This window comes from Colius striatus, chromosome 9 (assembly GCF_028858725.1).
Source record: "Colius striatus isolate bColStr4 chromosome 9, bColStr4.1.hap1, whole genome shotgun sequence".
Classification (NCBI taxonomy): domain Eukaryota; kingdom Metazoa; phylum Chordata; class Aves; order Coliiformes; family Coliidae; genus Colius; species Colius striatus.
Genome location: NC_084767.1, coordinates 29,189,837 through 29,209,826, shown reverse-complemented (window position 1 = coordinate 29,209,826; position 19,990 = coordinate 29,189,837). Strand labels below are relative to the sequence as shown.

General features: G+C 34.6%; 1 protein-coding gene across 2 annotated transcripts in view; it reads right to left on the bottom strand.

Annotated features, from left to right (window-relative positions):
• The window catches only part of GULP1 (GULP PTB domain containing engulfment adaptor 1), a 169,109-nt gene that overhangs the window by 12,450 nt on the left and 136,669 nt on the right, over window positions 1–19,990 (bottom strand). For both annotated transcript variants that reach the window (XM_062002897.1, XM_062002898.1), the window contains exons 7-9: window positions 18,995–19,111; window positions 18,617–18,709; window positions 6,136–6,274 (exon numbers count right to left, since the gene is read on the bottom strand). In XM_062002897.1, the coding sequence (XP_061858881.1) occupies window positions 6,136–6,274; window positions 18,617–18,709; window positions 18,995–19,111 (349 nt within the window). The remainder of the gene's footprint in view (window positions 1–6,135; window positions 6,275–18,616; window positions 18,710–18,994; window positions 19,112–19,990) is intronic.

The window sequence follows — 19,990 nt, the reverse complement described above, 5'->3', positions numbered from 1 at the left end:
GGGGGGTTGGACTAGATGATCTGTAAAGGTCCCTTCCAACCCCTACCATTCTATGATTCTATGTCCAGGCGGGTCTTGAAGACCTCCAAGGAAGGAGACTCCACAACTCGCAACCTGCAACCCCTCTGGGCAGCCTGTTCCACTGCTCCCTCACCCTCACAGTAAAATAGTCTTAATATTATGTCTGAAACACATTCTTGCAGCAAACTACCTTTCATGTCCCCTGTCTGTCACTTCTCACCATGAGCTTAAGGACAGCTTTCTAAGGAAATGCAACTACTCTTACCCATGGAAGGTAAGGCCTTCATTTAATAGAGTTCCTTAATGCACAGCTGGTAGTAACTAAAGCTGATTGTCAGGGTTTAAAACCTTGGATAAGACCAAGTCAAGAAAGAATGAAAAAAGCACGGGACCATGAAATACAACAAATGATTGTGAATTTCTCTCTTTCAATACCATACAGTTTCCCACTTTTCTTAACCATAACATGATTTTTAGTTGTCAGGATTGTTTTTGTGTTTTTTTCTTTCTTTTTGCCTGGTCAAGAAGAAACACCTCCAATAACTTTCTATTTTTTTCTTATTAGAACAGTATGATGCTAGATCTTCGCATCTGACAGCCCAAATATTTTGGGCTGGGCTATTTAGGTTTGTTTTTTATTTTTTCCATCTCGGTGGTGGGATTTTTTTTTTCCTCTACATGTAAAGGTGCCCTCTACACAGACTTTTTCTGTCCCATATTGGGTTGAACTATAGCAGTAAGAAACTCACTATGTTAACCCAACCCAACCACACTGATTGCAACAGTAACAGAACCAAGTTAATATACTATTGTTATTGGTTGAGAAAAAAAAATAAAACCATATCCTATCTCTTAACTTTCATGGTTTTCCAGTAAGAAATGTAGTAAGCATACTACCTACCTTAAAACTATGTTATCTGAAGAGTATGAAAGCAGCTACTAACATTCACTCTCACAATAAAGCACAGAAAGAAGCTGAACTTGATTAATTACTTATTTCAAAACCTATGTCTAAATGACTAAAAACTGTCACATGGGACCAGGATGGGAGCCTTACTCCAAAAGCCTACTTAAGCCAAAAAACATCAAGTCTTTCCTGGCAGAGGCAGTGCACCTGCATGCAAGAGAGACTTATGCCTACCAAGTGACCTTCAGATACGTAGCAGTTTTGACTTTCAACTAATCTCTACTGGGTAAAAAGTGATTATGCTTTATTTTCCTTTTATAACACTTTGCTCATTATGTTCATATAGCCATTGTGTCATTATTGTCCTTTTTCTTTCTTTCCTTTTTTTTTTTTTATTTTTTTCCCCATGCTACATATGTTCTTTCTACCCTTAAAAGAAGCTGACAGTTTTCTTTGTGGTCAGACAGCTAAAAGCAGCCAGTTTCAACACCAAGCCTTACCAAACACTCAAAGAATGTATTCAGGAAAAAACAGTAAAGAACAGCAATCTTGAATTTCTTAGTACTGAAGTCTGACATCACTATTTTTGAAAGCAAGTATATTATACACTATTATTATCTCATTCATGCCTGATTATTGTGGTTTTATTAATAACAGCACTTCTGAGCTCATTAATGGGAGACTGGCAGAAGCTTTAGTTCCTTTAATGTCACCTGCCGTCAGGTGAAGGATTACTTACATTGTTATTTAAAGTAGACTTCAAAATGAAACAAAGTTTAACTTATTCTAGGTGGCAGAGTCTAATAAATCCTGTACAGAAGCAAATTCAAAATAGAGTATTTCCTAACTGAACTTACATGAAAAATTATTATTTTGTGGACTATCTCTACTGGAACTTGCTAATCATTTCAGTAAACCAGCTGAAAATCCCATATTAAAACTGCTCTTCTGCATTTAAAATGTGTGTGTTATATGAGAGATTGCACTGCTAAGAGTCAAGTAGAGATAAAGCTCCATGAAATATTTTCAGCAGTATTTTTCTTTTCAACAGAAGCTAGAAAAACATGTGGAACTGGAAAAATACTAAAATTTAGTTATGGCAGAGCTGCACTATTGCATGGGATCTCCATAAGCTTATCTGCTAGAGTTCACTCCGTTGTTCACAAGAGGCTTCTTTTTAGCAGAGATGGGAAAAATCAGTATTTTTTTATTTCAGGCTACAGTATTTGCATGAATATTAACTATAAGAAGAATATCTTGCTCAGCACACTTCTCAAAATAATTGTAGTGTAGGCAGGCATTTCTTTCTCCAATACAGAGCAACTTTTAAGCCTTTGAAAATGATTCTTTCCAACAGCATATATAATTTCCTTTCTTTTTACCATTCCTTTCTGGATGGAAATAACTTCACAGCTTGGGAAATCAATGAACACATTCAAAATCACGAAAAACTGATGTCTTACATCTGCAACTCAAACCATAGAAAGACATGAACAGGTAATAAATTCTAGTTTCTGTGACCTATCTGACATTCGGAACAAGAAACACATAATACCGGAGACCAGTAACTTGCACTTTGTAATAAACTGAAAACTAGTAATTACTTAAAAAGCCTACAAACATTTGGCATTTCTGTTGCCTTTTGCATCTCAATCTTCTTTACATTAGCTATAATCGAGGCACAGAGTTATGCTGATATAAGCTTTCCCCAGATGTCCTGGAGCAGCTGTGATGACACATAAAAATTAATCACACTGAAGACAAGCACCCAAGAAAACATTTGGAATACACTGCAGTAGTGAAGGCCAGGAAGCCTTTCCCTTAACTGCAGGGTATTCTTTTTTTTTTTCTTTTGGAATTATTCCAGTATAAAAAATGGTTTCACTGTTGTTCTGACAACATGCTCTTAAATATCTCCGAAAAGATAGAACCTTGGAGTAGTTGTGACCTTGGATTCTCCAAGATGCATTTGAATGAAACAGATGTTAAGCAATATGATAACGTTTCTCTTCAGTCCTTTTCTGAGATATGGCACTAATGTTGTGCAAAGAAGAAACACAAACTAATTCTTCCTTTAAGTAATTAAAATTAACAAATTAATTCTGCCCTTTATGATAACTTTCAAGAACATCTGTAATCCCTTGCTCCAGGAGGAAGCAACAGCACAGTTTCTGACATTGCAGTTTTAGTTGCACTAACTACACACTGGTGAAGTGTTAAGCCATCACTCTACTGGGTGGCAATGGTTATGTTTAGCCTGTAAGATTGTTACTGCAAACTTAGTGGTAAAAGAAATACTTCTCAGCAGTATCTTGAGTAGCATTGCAATTCTGGAAAGATCTTTTGTTTCTGAAAGCATCTTTGCAATTATTACCAAAAGAGACACAGTGAATTTGTCAATCTACAACTTCCTGTCAAAAATAATGCAACTTTCTCCTTTGAAGGAGGTAAAAAGTATCCATTCAATTGCTGAGAAACAATATTGGTATATTGCTGAAAAATAATTTAAAATTTGATCAGCCTTCTCCCTTTTTTGAAGCTTAAATGCTTTGAAGACACCTGCCTTTCTGAGAAAAGGCCAGTGTTGCTCTCTTCCAGCATTAAATGCTGGGTCTCTTGAACTATGCACTGTAAGCAAGTCAAAGAAAACGATATCATTTATAACCCCCTGATTTTTGCTGGAGAAACTATCAAAGGATAGCAAGAAAAAGTCTAACACAAGGCATTTCTGTTTATGAAAAGCTGTCATTCTGGTGCCAATTATTACCCATGAAGAAACTTGGTCTTAGAAGACTCCGAGGTGGTTGATGTTGTTACTGGTTTCCTGCAAATGAGGCCTTTTTAGCCTGTGCAGTGTTATTACTAGGTGATTTGTCAAACTGGGCAGTTGATGAGTAAGATGAACTTTGGCTTTTAAAATCACATTTTTCTAGAGCAGCACAAGTGCCATCCCTAGGTATCAGGCAGATTAAATTCACTTAGACAGAGCAAATGAGGGTGACACTAGCAAATAGATGCTTCTGTCCTTGCTTACAATTGAACGTGATAAGGGTGAAAATCATAAAAAATACAAAATCCAATGAAGTAATTTCACCAAAAGTGATGGAAAAAAGTTGCTCAAGTGTAGTGAGAAAGTAGAGATAAGAACATGAAAATATGCCCTCAGAAAATGGGAGACTCCAAACATCGTCTCCACTTGGTTGCCACCTGACTCATATTGGAGAAGGAAATGCCAGCTTGCTTGTACTGGCAGCAATAACAGCATATAAAACAACGAATCATTGTAGATTACTATAGTAATGGGACATTACACAGCTTGAGTAAGGTTCTTATGGATCTGAACTTTCTCATCTGAGACAGTAAGTCCTTGTTTGATTATAAAATATTCCTCTTCTGTTTCAAATTCCATTTTTGTAATATGCCAAAGAATGTTAACAGCTGATGAATGTAACAATTTTCAACATACAAAGTACCATGACATTGACTGAAAGAGCAGGGATCAAATGTACAAAGACTTCTGTAAGTTCTCACTGAAGCACAGAGCGCTGAGAAGCACAGAGAATTAACAGACACCTACTGCCATCTCTCTGAACTGCATCATCTTCATTTAATGCAAATGAATGAAGTGCAGAAGAAACAATTATTTTAAACAGCATATTATCAGTGAAGGAGGAACTTATTTGCAATATCTTCTATGTCACAAAACCCACTGATTAAACACTTACAAAACCTACATAGCTGTAATTCTCAAGACCACTGAGCCTTGAGCACTGACCCCTGAAAGATTTCTCGCCACAACTTCAACAGAACTGAGATAGGACAATCACTAAAAAACCCTCATCTTACCTTGTAATTAAATTAAAACTATTTTTAAACCTGGATATGCACATTGAGATCAATTTTATGGCGTTATCTGTAGTTTCATATGAACAGATTTAAAAACACAAAGGAGTTCTTAGTGACCTGTCTTTGAATTATTTCTTTGCTGTTCTTTACAAAGCTATAAAAATTCTCTTAATCAAGCAGTTCTAATATTCTATTAGAATATTTTAATATTCCTTAAAGTTATTTAAGAACAGTTGATATTAACTATTCTCAATAGCACAGTTTTAAATTCTGTTAATATACCCTTTGAGAAACACACAGAAATTAATTTAAAATCTTCTCTTAAAAATAGCTTTTTTTATTGAATGCGTAGCCTCAACATTTACCTTCTCTACGTTCTCTTTAGCGGGTGATAGTCATTCTGAGTAATAGAACTGACTGGTGTGTAGGATATGGTATTGAGAAAGACAATCATTGACTCAAGTTTTACAATGCAATTTCATAACTGTGCACAACAATCATTCCCACCTGAAAATTCTAAATACTAGCCGCATTCCCGAAAAGAGGCAGAAGATCTTCAGATGTGGTTTTACCTGGTAGCAGGCTGTAACACTAATGTTCCTTATCCATACTAAAACAGGCACCAGAAGTAGAAGATACTATGCACAGACTGCTGTTTCTACAACCTCTAACACTGTGTATGTTCTCTTTCGCAAGGAATTTCCAAAGCTTTTAAAAATACTTTGTGGACACCTAAAACATTTCCAGTGGAGTTAATAACCTTACCCTAGCTGCTTTCACACCTTTTGAAAATAAAATAGCTACTAATCCTCTTTGAAGACCTTTTAGGAGTGGTTCACAAATCTGGAAGGGGTCATCAATTACAACTGAAAAACAAAGCTGTAGATGATTTGAAAAGTATTATTAAAAATAGCAGTCCAAGACAGTCTACATTTTGAGGGTTTTCTTCTGCTTTCCTTTCTGCACCATCATCACCATACTTACTCCACCCACTGTCTTCCCCAGAAATGTAGGCTTTAGATGATACAACTGTGGCTTGACAAGGAAAGAACTAACAGGAAGTATTTATTGAAAAGAAACAAAAAAGATACTGTAAAAAAAAGCCAAGTTAAAATCCCCAACCAAACCCATTCAACTGTTTATATTATAGTTCCAGCATGTAAATAAATGTGTTTATAATGCAACTTGGCAGCAACATCAACGACTTTGGGAAGATGGTATAAAGATGAAATGGCATTCTTGAATCCGATTTACAAAAACAGTATTTGTGTTTTCATGCAAAATGTATGTAAATCTTTAAAGAAGCTTTATTAAAAAAATATAACGTAAGCAAAAATTAGGTCAGTTGTTACAAAACTTACTGATCTCTGTAGATCTACTGGGTACTGGAGGAGGCTGTGTACCATTGCGGGTAGGTGTTGATGACTGAGGGGATATGGGAGAAAAGGGAACCATATCAAAGATGTCAGTGGAGGGTGATTTAGGTGTCACACTGCCTGCCTACAATAAGGACAATAAATATTAGGGCAATATTTCACAGGAAAAAGATCACAATACTGAATTCTTCAGCATGCAGATAAGAGCCATGTTTTCAAAAAAGTTAAAAATAACCATTAGCATGCAAAAAACAGCTCCCTGACACCAAGCAAATGGCATTTGCAGTTCAGAGTCTGAGACATGCTAAAACTCTCCAATACACAAGCAGTACTGTAATTTTCCATTTTCAGTCCATCTCATACAGCCAGAAACATATCACAGTTAAACCTGAAAAAGCTGGTGTCAAGCAGTTCTTTGTCGCAGATGTAATGCATGTTCACAAGACCCATTTAAGGTAATAGTGCAACAACAAAATGCTGAGTGCACAGAACAAGTAGCTAAAATTAAAAGACACAATCCTAGTACTTCTTGTTTGCTACTTCTTCCTTACATGCTTGCTTATTTGACAACCTAAAAAACTTGGTGTGATCAAAGCTTCAAATGCATTTTTTCAATCTACACATGCAACACACTGAATAGTATTTAAAAAAAATTAAACTCTCATCCTTGAACATGAAACAGAAGAGATTTCATTAGTAAGGTCCAGGAATTTGGAAGGGTTCAAAAAAATACTGGATAAACAAAGCAACCCTAAACCCCCAAATTACTATGGTTCTACAACCATGTTTATTTTTGAATAAACCAGTCCACTACTTCAGGACACAAACGAGGCACATCAAGTCAGAATAAACTGAACACTAAAGATAAGTGATGAAATAGATGAAAGCTGATTAACAGGCTGAAGGCAAAATATATTTGCAAAACTAGTTTGCATGTTACTGTTATTACTAAGACAACACAAAACCCCCTATATTCTATGCATTAGAAAGATTATATAGCCAGGCACAGGGAAAGCCTGCTACCCTGAAATAAGATTCATTTTCAAAATACTCCCATGAAAATTTTAAAGCACAAGTTAAATGAGTCACATGGAGCTTTTTATTCAGAACAGATGAATACGAAAACCTAACAAGTAGGTAGTCTTTAGCACTGCTGATCTATGAGAGATTCGTGGTCTTAAACCTTATTTTGGAATGCCACTTTGTTTAGTACCTCTGCTGAAGGAACTGCAGTTGTCCTCTGACTGCACATGCCGTAGATTGTTAAACAAAGTCTATAGGTATCCCTGAACTACTTCTATTTCTCTCTGGGGACTGAGGCTGCTAAAAAGGAAGAAAAGGATATTATTGATCTACAGTCCTCCACTGAATACCCTGCTTAAAGAGAAAGTTACACTCTGAAGTTCTACATTTCCTATGGGTTTTGAATTCACATTTTAAATTTGGATTAAGAGAGACCTATAACTCTACACTATCTTAAAAAAGCACTGAGATATTTCTACCTAGGTATAGTGAAATATACCAAGCAAAAAAACCTGCCAAACAAGGTCTTTTTTTATTTTTTTTAATCCACATTTAACATGTTACTTTTTCTTTGTTCTATTTTTCAAAAATGGCAAGAGATCACAAATGAAGTAACTTCATAAAATAATAATTTTTAAGATTTTCACACATACAGAACTCTTACTGCCCTCATCATGAGTGAGTGCTGCAACTTCAAAGACTGTTGTGAAAAGATTTCAGTGCATAGTGTTTAGACACAATAGGCTCTTATTATGGTCATGGACCCTGCATACAATGTAACATAATGTAATATAATGTGATGTAATATATCTTTTTAGTATCACTGGATGTCATCTGCTTCCACTCAAAGCAGGGCAATAGATGTGTTTGACCCAAAATAAAGTTACAATGGCTCTCATATTCCTTTCTTCATACAGACAAATCTCTCTCTGATTATAGATAGGTTTTTGTCAGCACCAAGAAGGTGGTATCAGGTTTAATGCACTATATGCTATATATTAACTTATATTCCCCATCAATATTGGTAGATAATCGTAGAACGTCTCAGAGATAGTAAATGCTAATGAAGATTCTCCTTATTTGCTAAGTGTTTATAGCTACCTAGAAGGTTTGTAAATAAACAAACAGTACTTATGTTCAGTCTTAAATGAATCTTTTAGGCAAAAAAATGCAGAATCAAATGCTACACTTTAATTTTCTGTCTCTATGCCAGTTTGCTGAAGTTACTAGCAATTTTGATACTACTGATAGAGCTAGTTTAAGCAAAACTACAATGTAATTATTATAAGAAATGTATATATTGAATACATTTGAGCACAAGAAGCATTTTTATCTAGTGAACACATGCAGAAAGCAAGGATGTTTGCCAAATACAGCCAAACGACACTTGCATATGGAAGAAAAGTCGAGAGCATAAGCATATTACTACGACAAAGCAAGCAATATGACCATTTAGTATGTAATAATTTTCAATCTTCATTTTGCACAGAGTTTTTATAAAGTATACTAAAAGATATTTAATGGCTGATTTATTTCTATTAATTTATGGAGAGGGAAGAAAAGCTGTTGAAGTTGGACCTTTAGAATTGGGTTTTTAGAATAACTGTTCTTAATATAAAGAATTTTAACATAAGATTGTCAGATAACACGGAGATAATTCACCTACAGACTAATTTAAACACTTTGGGAAAATTAAGTTTATGTTTTGGGGGTGGGGGAGAAAAAGCTAAGTAGAAATTAAGAATAAATCTTCACAAATTCCACATTTTTAAAAGTATCCCTAGAGAATTTAAGATACATCTGCTATGTACTTTAATCACTGTACAAAATGCATTTTTAATACAAGATAGAACAGAGAACACATGAAAGCCCAAAAAAAACTGAAACAGCTTTTGCACAGCAGAATTACACGAGGTCTCGGGCAGCTGTATTCACTGGTTGGCTTTGGAAGACCACTTTTTGAAGGTGGTGGTATTAATAATCCAGATGGTTGTCTAGAGTCAGGAGAACTCCTAGGAGTAAGTGTAATGGAAGAGATATCTAAACAAGGAGGTGAGTCCTCATTGTTACACCAGAAAAAAGTAGAGGGTCTTTGAAACATATGTTCATCATTATCAAACTTTATGTGCAGCAGCTGAAAAGGAATCACAGAAAGAGAAAATATTCTGAGGAACAGAACATGGAGGGAAAGAAGGAAAAAACCCCACATTTCATACTTCAAAAAAGTTCGTCAGCAACTTGCTGTTCAGTGCTATAGTTACATGACACGTTTTGGAAGAAAATTTAAAATTACAACACAGTAAGAGGTAACCCAGTGTTCACTGGAATGAAGATGACTTCCTCCTTGATAATTATGCCACATAAAATGAACACAGGCATCATATCAGTAATATCTCGTATCTGCACACGTCAATTAGCAAGTAAGCACATAGCTGGGGAGGAGAGTTACTTTGCTGGTTACAGCACAGGTCAGCATTTTCTTTCTCCAAACCAGGAAACACGTATCATTTATATCCCACCAACATTTAAAGAACATTATTTAACTAAAATCTTCTTGCAGTAAAAGCTTGCAGTGCATACATTTTAACATTTACATTAATAATAAGCTTTGTTGTATTTTCCCATTCACAGAAGTTGAGCACCTGAACATTTATGGTACCCATCTGCATATTTTATATGAGGATGAAAAACAAATTGACCTTTGTATTTTCAAAAGTTAAGACGACTTGTTGCAAAGCAAAGGAGTCCTCCTGTTCCTACAACAGCAGCATAGGATACAGGACAGAATAAAACTTTGCTGCTGGAGAAATAAAAGCAATGAAAATTGTAAGATTCTCTGGATCTCTTAACAAATTCACAGAACAGCTTTGAACAGTAGCAAAGGAGTAATGTTCACACCAGAAGACAGATCGTAAGAGTGCTCACCTAAGATGACAAAGTAGTAACTACAAGGTTCTGGTCTGAATTAGGCAGACAAGAACCTGAAGCTGGTTGCCTCATATGACTGGGAAGTATTTAACTGTAAGCATAAACTCTAAGTATTAACTGGCAGAAATTGCCATTGTGTATCAAGAGTGAAGCTGAGGGCTCTTTGCTTGAATGAGAAATATCTGCAGTCCTGAAAGGTTTCAAAATAAAGGGATTTTGTCTAGGTGAAATTAGAAACAAAGAGCCTTTAGGACTGATCCTAGAAAGAAAAGTAAAAAGGAAGTGTTTTTAAATATTTGATTTAAGAAGCGTGCTCAAGTAATATTTCTGTTGGAGCCAAGTTGTAATTCCTACTTCGAAATCTGAGGAAAACAGCATTGGACAGTTAAAACAAGGCTTTAGAGGACAGATTCATCTTCAAATTTTAACAGAGGGGACTGAACAGACAGAAGACAGCTCTTCTAGTCTAAGGCTAAGAGTTTATACACTGAGAAGGTAGGAACTGCATCTGTGCTGTATGCATCTTATCCAAAAATCCAACTTGCCCAGTCTGAAGCAGTGGTAGATACATGCAGCAAAAAACCTGAATTTTTACTCTCTTCATATAGTGTTACACAATTGATACAACTTGATTATTTCATCAGAAGTCTGTATCACTTTGTGGGATTTAATAAATGATTTAAAATAATTTCTTTTCAGAGTTATGTAGAAAACAAAACATTTCAAATCCTTTCAAATTAGGTCTTTAGTTCCTTTCTTCACTTTCTTTACAGAGAAACCATGTATAGGAATCCAAATTTGGTAGCAATGCCATCCTTACGAGAACACCGGCAAAATCAGAAAGATTTCTATTCAAAATGTGTTGTTCATAAGAAAAAAAACCAAAGAATTCATTTGTTGCCATGCCGGAACTGTGAAACAGAGGAGTTTGGAATGATAATTGATTAAAAATGAAAGCAAAAAACGACAACACAAGGAATTTTGGTTATTATTTCAAGAATCTAGTGATAGGTCAGAGACTTGCGTAATTACTACTATGTAATATAGGCTGCTATACATATATATGGAAAACTAGATCTCATAACAGTAAACACTGGAAGATGGTAAATACCAACAATCAAATTAAGGAACAAAATATTTCCCTGAAATGCAGAACAGCAAAGGATGAGTAGTTTTCATAAGAAAGCATGTGTATTACATAAAAAAACCTCATTCAGAAACCAGTAAAAAGCCTGTAGGATGTAAAGTGGTAAATTATAAAATAATGAACATTTATCAACAAATCCAGGCAATGAAAAGTTTCAATAAAAAACCCAAATATATTTATATCACTCAAGCCTTGAACATTGAGCAGTCACATCTCTCCCTGTTTATCTAACAAGTGATGATCTCAGGACATTTCACACCATTTAGGGTGTTGAACTTCATACAGCAGTTTTGTGAATGTGTCTCATCAACGACTTTTCACCAGCAGTTCTTCATTTGGAGAGTGCTACCATGGTATCTGGGAACTGGGATCTGTGCTGTGCACCCAGAAAGTCACTCAGGAAGACGTATGAGGCTGACAGCCACCTTCTGCTTACAGCCCTATGTATTCAAGCAGCCCACACACAGAACAGTTACATCAGGGAAGCACTTTCAGCAATTGAAAATAATAATTGGACGGTCACAAAGAGAAGGATTTTAAAATGTAGAAAATAACAGCAGATTCAAGAAATGCAGAAGAAACAGACCAAAAAAAGGGTATAAGTTCTGAAATTTCATATTCTTAAACTAAAAGGAAGAAAATATAGTAAAAATATATTAAATTGTAATTTTATATGGCAATTATATTTTGCCCAAGCTTCTCACTGTGTAATACTGAACATGTAGTATGGGTCAAGATGATCTATTACTTTCCAATTTAGACCGCATTTTATCAATACATGAAAACAACATTAAATAATTCCTAATGAAATGAACATACCAGTTCAATGGACTTAGTCTCTATTGTCATTAGATGGCATTATGTGCCTGTCAAAGATTTATTTTTGACTCATTCTGCTTAGCATGATGCTGAAGATGCACTGTTTGGCTGTATCACACTAGAAAATGTAGCACATATGAGTTGTCATTAATCAAGAAATCCTTTCAAAATTGTTTCTTTTTAATGGATGTCTCAAGACATTGATTGCAATCTCCGTGTCATACACAGGAATCAAGTAAGTGTATTAATGAATTATAAAACGTTTCTCTTCCTTGGAACATTCAACTCAGTAATACACAGAACAGTCACAGTGGATAATCACAGTGAGTGCTATCGTGAACTGTAAGTGACCTTGAACTGGAAATTATGCACTTAGTTACAAAATCATTGATTACAAGCTACTGGGGATTTGGGATTACTAAGGATACATTAATTTACCAATTAATAAATACTGTATAAGCATTAGCAGTTTCATTAACTGCTATGTCTTCAGTTAATTTAGAGCTTTTTCAGTGACATGAAATCTCACATAGGCAATTTCAAATGGTTTTTTTTTAACATCATAAATAGAATCAAGTTTTAAACCTCCATGAGGAAATGCTCACTGAACTGAATACAAAATATTATAAAACCAAGAGAATAGAAGACAAGCAAAGAAAGAAAATGTGCATTGTGAATTTTCCCACCTGGCAGTCTTAATGGAAACATGAATCAAGTGATATCCCTTAACACATTCCAAAAGTGTTTTCTGAAATAAGCATACAGGTCCAACGTTTATCTTGAGGTTTTCTCATGAGCATGTTAAAGCTTTTTAATGAGAGTAATAGGTGCAGGTGGCCTATGTTTCTAAGTCACAATTAGAAAGAACTTGAAAAAAAAAGGCCTAATCAATCAGTATCTTTAATGCTCCATTTAAAAATAGAGGGTTTTTTTGCAACACTGCCATGATAAGAATATATATTACATACAATTTCTTTGACATTACTGATGGTAAATAGAACACTGTTCCTTTTGTGGTTGTGTCACCCAATACCTTTTCCTGCTCCCTTTCAATTCTGCTTTTCACATATTTCATCGTTCTCTCTTTAAGTTATTTTCCTGAATATTCCTGTTTCCTTCTAAGTTTAGAGTTGTGTAGATATCACAAATTATTCTCTGCCTTAAAGATGTCACTCAAAGAGAAAAACTTAAAGGTATGCCTGATAAACTGTAGCCAAGCCCAAACCAGACTAAAAACATCTTATCTCATTGAAAGTTCCTTAGTGGCCTGCAATGGTTTACAGACTGTAACAATGAGAGTGCTAACTGTTTCTTAACTGTTAAACCACACAGAGGCTGTGTGTACAGGTCACCCAGGCTGCTGTAGACAACACTAGCAATATAAATAGCAAAAGATGCCATGTGAAACAGCACTCCCAGGGATGCTCTGATCTGTGGAGGTTAGATTTATACACAGCAGCAGCATCCAAAGACTCATTCTAATACAATCTTGAGCAGTGTCATCACAAGCAAACAATGAAATGAAAATCAGATTGTCTTTGTATAATCAATACCAAATGCAAAAAAGACCAGTGACTAATGTGTCGCCAAGCCACGAAAACAGATGAAAAGTAAACAGGACAGATATAAAAGTAATGGAAACTTTGGCCGTACATGCAAGGGAGCCAGAGACAAAAGAGATACCCCATGCCAACATTTCCCATGGCACATGTAAGCACAGCCATAAAGGCAAACTATTTTAAGGAAACTCCTATGTTGGTATACTACGACTTTGACAGATCCATTCACAAAATGAAAAAAAAAAAAAAAGACTTTCTGTTGCATAACAATTCTGCATTGGCAAATACAGACATTTTAGCAAATAACTTTTTAAAGATTTATCAAGATATAAGAACATTGTCCCAAAGCAGAAAAAATCTGTCTCCAGGCAGTTTATTATTTCCTGAATGTGCTGAACAAACTCAAATCTAAATAGTCACAATACTCTGACAGTAATATTGTAAAGCACATTAATAATTTGACATTCAATTTTCATAATATATTTTATGCCAAAATATTTGGTTATACAACCTGATTCTCTTTTTTTCATTTCCAACTATGACCTCACTACTTTTAATGGCTTTTTTAATAGGTTCAGAAAGAAAATTTAATTTTCCCATACAGTTTATGAACTGATAGAAAAAAATACTTAAATTAGACTGTTGTTGATTTGACCATTTGGCTAGATTTATAGCAACCACAGAAAATTTTTGTAGTGATATTGGTAATCAAACAACAATATAATTTTGACAGCTAATGTATCCCTCAAAAGCAGAAGCTTAGTGCTGTCACTGCTTTGTACCTGCTTTCATGTTGCAAAAAGGTAAAGGGTATGTAATTGCATTCTTCATGCATATGCAACCATTTCAGTCTGCCAGTAATTTAAAATAAATCCTCAAATAAACCCTTACATGGCCTGCAAAAAAACCTGCAATGCAAGCAAGAAGACACACAAAAGCAGATTTAGATTTCCCTTTGGATTTCTCTAATTTCCACTACTTATGAACTGGAGAGAGCAAAGTTATCCTTAATTTTTATTACCTTAAATTTTCTCATGTGACTAGTTTTGGTGTTTTTTTTAAATACAGCAACTGAAAGCTCACAATAAACACTTTATTATTATTGACTTTAAAATAATTCAATTAAAACAATTAGTATGATAGTTTAGCTGGAAAAATACTCTCTTACATGTGAAATTATCAATCATATAAAATATTTTTAATTCTGTTCTTGAAATGTAGCTTCAGCTTACAATTCACTGCTTTCATTTTCTTCTCTAGTTAGATCCCTGATGGATTTTGGCTAAGTCACCATGTGTAATATTCTTTGTACACATTTTCTTGTTAGAGATCACAGAATGGTTTGGGTTGGAGGGACCTTAAAGATCATTCAGTTCTACCCCTCCTGCCATGGGCCTTGAACACTTCCAGGAATGGGGCATCCACAGCTTCTCTGGGCAACCTGTTCCAGTGCCTCACCACCCTCACAGAGAAACCTTCCTAATATTTAATCTAAATCTACCTTCTTTCAGTTTAAAGCCATTATCAAGTGGCTTTATCAGCAATTTAAGATGTTCCAGGAATATATTTTGCAAATAAAGTGTTCTGCATTAATATGCAAGAGTTTAAGATGTGAACACGTGACCGACTCCTTTTAGGTACGTAAATCTGTCAGTGAAGTCACATACTGCAGTCCAGCCTGGTATGTCTAATTTGTTCTGGAGTACCATCTTTGATAAACTACAGATAAAATATTTTAAAAATATTTCAGAAGTAAAAAAGGATATAAAGTCTTGATACTATTACATTTGACCCAAAGTATTTTACATGACAAGAAGTTAGAAGAGTTTATTTAAAATGACAAACTTAGAACTGAAGCATGCTGAGACTAGATTTTTTTAAAAAATGTGCAATAAGCCAAAGTTATCCATCCAGAGTTTAAAGATGCTTTCAGATTCCATTGTCTTTTTGATCCTGAAGTGAGAACAGGAGATGCAATCTGGTCCTGTTCATGGGAAAATGGTCTGGGAATCAGTGAGTTTTAGCTTCATTGTCAGAAACTGCATGTTTTAAAAAAAACCAACAGTACCAAGAGTCAGTGAAATAACAGCAGAAGTGGATTTCAAATTTCTGAAGGTATTTTCTATTTACCACAAAAAGGACACAAAAATCATTCAACTTCAAAGGAAGAAGCAGGAGTAAAGAAAAGATGATCTAATGCTGCATATAAATTGAGCACAGCTGCTCAGTTACTGACAAGTGGGAAAGTCAATCTGTCCTACATCAGTATTTTAACAGTCAGAGCATGACAATGACATCACTTGGTGGCTATGATAGCACCGTTTCAAACTACAAGGGCAATAAAAACTAAAACCTTTAAAGCCTTCTCTCATAGAGAAGGAAAACATACATCCATTTTTGGTCTTAAATTATCCCTGCTTAGACTGAATGGCTTGTTGTCCCCTTTCCACGGGGCTGGTGACTGAAAGAGAAGAGGACATAGCACACAGTGTGATTACAATGTTTACATTTGTCATGTCTGTGAACTGTCATTACAGGCCCTTAACACGTCTTCTGTTATTTAAGTATTTACTTGTTTAATCAAGTCACAAGTGTTGACCTCTGAAGTGCCAAGTGTTTCTGTGACCATGCATTTATCACCAAAGGAAGAGCACAGTCAATGACCTATAAGATAGGAAAGCTTCTTCAGCGCATCTGGCAAACGTTGAGAAAGTACAAACAGCATGCAAACAATCAAATAAAAAAAGGAAAGCATAAGATATGAACATCCAAGGTACTATCTAAGCATAAGCAGAAGTAACTTGATAAACATCTGGAGCTAGCTGCTGGAAACTGAACATTTCTCTACAAACTACTGTGACGGCAGTTAGTGGCATGTGTACTTTTTATCATATTGAGTATCAAGGATGGGTGTTTAAACTTTCCACCTATCATTAAACAATCCTTCTCTAGACCTCAGCACATAGAATAACATCAAACTGGACTGACAGGTAAGGACTGACTGGTATAGCTGTGTCAAATTAATGAAATATAAATAAACCGTATCACTTATGTCTAAAAAAGCTTCAGAAAGCTCTCATATGGCATTGGCATCTCTTTACAACTCAACAGCATGGATATGAGAGCTGTGAGGAAACCTAAATTTATATTTAATCAATCTGTTTTTAATCACAAGGATGATTATGTTAGGTTCATAGTATGTAACACGAAGAATATCTGTAGGGAAGTAAGCTTTCCACCAAAAGCACTTAGGAAATTAATCAGATGAGACACCATTCCCCACGTTGGATATTCTGCTTCATTTATGTAAGCTATTTATTTTCAGAATTGATTTTGTTATTAAACAGGCTGTTAGATGGCTCTTACTGAAATTGTAATTGTGAGGAAACTCAAGTAATTTTTGACAAGAAAATGCTGCAGTTTTCTTTCTCAAGATTAAGAAGTAAACAAAGCAATAACAAATATATGTGAAAGCTACTAGCTGATAGTGATTTATTAAAATTAGCTAATATTGTATTATCCATAATTATCAGTATTGTATGATTTTATTGTAGTGTAAGTTCTGTTTAAGTAATATACACATTAATTGAACCAACAGTAGTTAACAATGAAACATCATTTAGCTAGAGAATTTACAATTCGCTGGCAAATTTACAAATTTAGATTTTAACTCTTTAGTGAGAAATGTGACACTATTGTCTTAAAAGACAAAACAAATCACAAGCTACAGGATTGTTTTGGTCATTATTAATAACTCTCTTTACCTTTTTTGCTAAATGCAATTACCAAGTTCTTCATTAATTTAAATGAAAGGGAATTGCATCTACCACAACAGACTTGAGAGTCTGTTTAATTGAGTTCAAAGATGCATTTAGTTACTAAGTTAATAAATAAACTAGCTGCCATTCCAGCTGAGGAAAGGACTAAAGAATTGATCAAATGGATTTTAAGTCTAGCATTAAAGTTGATTACCTATCAGCAAATGCTTCATAAGTGACAAGACATCTGTAATTTATAATTTTCACTAAGGCAGTTAGCAGTATTTATAATTTCAGGTGCTCTCTCCTCCTAACAGATCTTAATAAAATGAAAAGACAGTTTCTCGGAGGAACAAATATCTGATCAACATCTAGAGAGTATATAGACACAACTGAAAAATTTTCATCACCATTACATGCTTTTACATTGCCCAAATTTCTAAACATCCATTTAAAGTGAAGTAGTGCACATTCAGGGCAGAAAGAAGGTGGGCCAAAAAGTAACACATCTTCTACTAAGATTCTGCTATACATACATTCAGTAATTTTATTTATTTTCACAGTTACCTAATGCTGTATTGATAGAAAACACTTTTAAGAGAGAGGAGGCATTAGAATCAGTCTACAATGCAACCGGTAAGTTTTAGAGCTCCTGCGTAGATATAAGTAATTGTCAGTCAATCACTTAAAAATACTTTTGTTGTGATCATCTGAAAGAACTGCAGCATGTCAGAAATTTTGCAATAATGAGGAATCTGCCTTTGCTCCTTTTTACCTACACATCCAATGTTAATTACTACTTTGAAAGACAGACAAAAATTTTACAGGTAATTTAGAAAATGTCAGTTGTAAGTGACAATATGCTTGTGACAAAAAGTTCTTAGAAAAAATCCAAGCAGCATTTGTGAATCGGATCCTTTATGTGCAGAACAGGGCTCTTCATTCTTAGCTGGCATGCTGAGGTGTCTACTAGAAAGCATTTTTACTGTTTTTACACATAAACAAATAGGTTTAACAAGGGGATTAAAGAACCACAATTTGAAAGAAGTCAATTTGCACTTTTGTTGGCTTGTCACAATTCTACTGTTACTTCAATGCTGTATTTCAACAGATACATTACATGATCATTATACGTTAATCACAATCAAAGTATGCATGTTAATAATTAGTGTAACACAATGACTATAAATTTAGAATAAGCTCAGAAATAAGTGTTTTGTTCAGATACTTACTGGAGATGCGTGTAGTTGTGTTATTCTTAGCTGGTTTTCCAAATCTTGAACTTTATTCTTCAGTTCTGTGTTTTCAGTTTCTAATTCTTGAATCTACAAAACAAGTGGTTATTGCAACAGCTATTGGGATATTACTTTCAACAACAATCTCTGTATCTTCCATATTTCAACGTTGTTCTTTAATGACCTTGCAAGACAGCAAAACATGAAATATAGTTTCACAGATATCAGGTCTTTTTTCTTTTTTTTTTAGTATCTATTGCAATTATTAGAAATCTGAAAATAACACTAGAAATTATACTGTCATAGAAAGCAGATATCACAAATACAGCAGCATCTTTTTTTATCTCTTTAGAAAAAACATAGTTCAGAACTTACTCTTTTTTGTAAACCAGCAATTTGTTTCCTTGTTTCAACGTCTTTTCCTCCAGATTCCAGAAATTTCCTGTAAGCTAAGTCAAATGCTTGACCAATTGTTAAAGTTATTTCTTCTGCCTTTACACAAAATATAAGACTGAAATTAGTATTTTAAGAATATTTTATATAATTACTTTTATTTCAGATGATGACAAAATACACCATGTTTCGTGTTCAACGGTTTTACTTCATCTGTCATGAAGTCAACACTGCAAAGGGGCATGGCAAACACACATCAGCATAACACCTTGACAGAAAATGTTAACAGAGCAACTTAAAAATACTTTGGGTTGAATAAATTGCTTTAGTTTTAAAGGAATAATGTTGGCATATTAATGGATGTTTTGAGCCCTACTGCTTTTCAACTTAGATTTCAACACTTACTTTTACAAGTCCTATAAAATCCCAAACAGCATACAGTAGATAAATACATTTATCTGTGCAAGCATTTCCGATTACAAAAATCCAATCAAAAAGAACTTGCATTTGTATGTGCAAAATACAATAATTTGGAAGTTCCATGCTGATGTGCATCATATGATGTGTATACACATTTGATGCAGAAAAATTGCTTTAAAAATAAGCATGCAAGGAGTTCTGGAGCATACTCAGGTTTCAGAAAAGAAGTTCTGACCTGCAAGAGGCATCAATAAAAGGTGAACATATGGATATGCCCTTTATAAATAAACACAGTAATAACTTAAAAAAAAATAAATTCATGGGAACCAAAAAAAAAACCCAACTCAACCAAAATCCATTAATATGGATAAAGCTAACCTAGAATTTTCATTTGTTTATTGAAATTAAATTCTGACATTGTTTTTTTCCCATGAAAGCAGAATATTTTGCCCAATGTGAGTTTTTCCTCCACTATCCATAAGAACATGAAGGGCCGCATACAGATAAGAGGTACAGAACACAACGCTCACAGTCTTTTATCCATCATGCAACATTCAG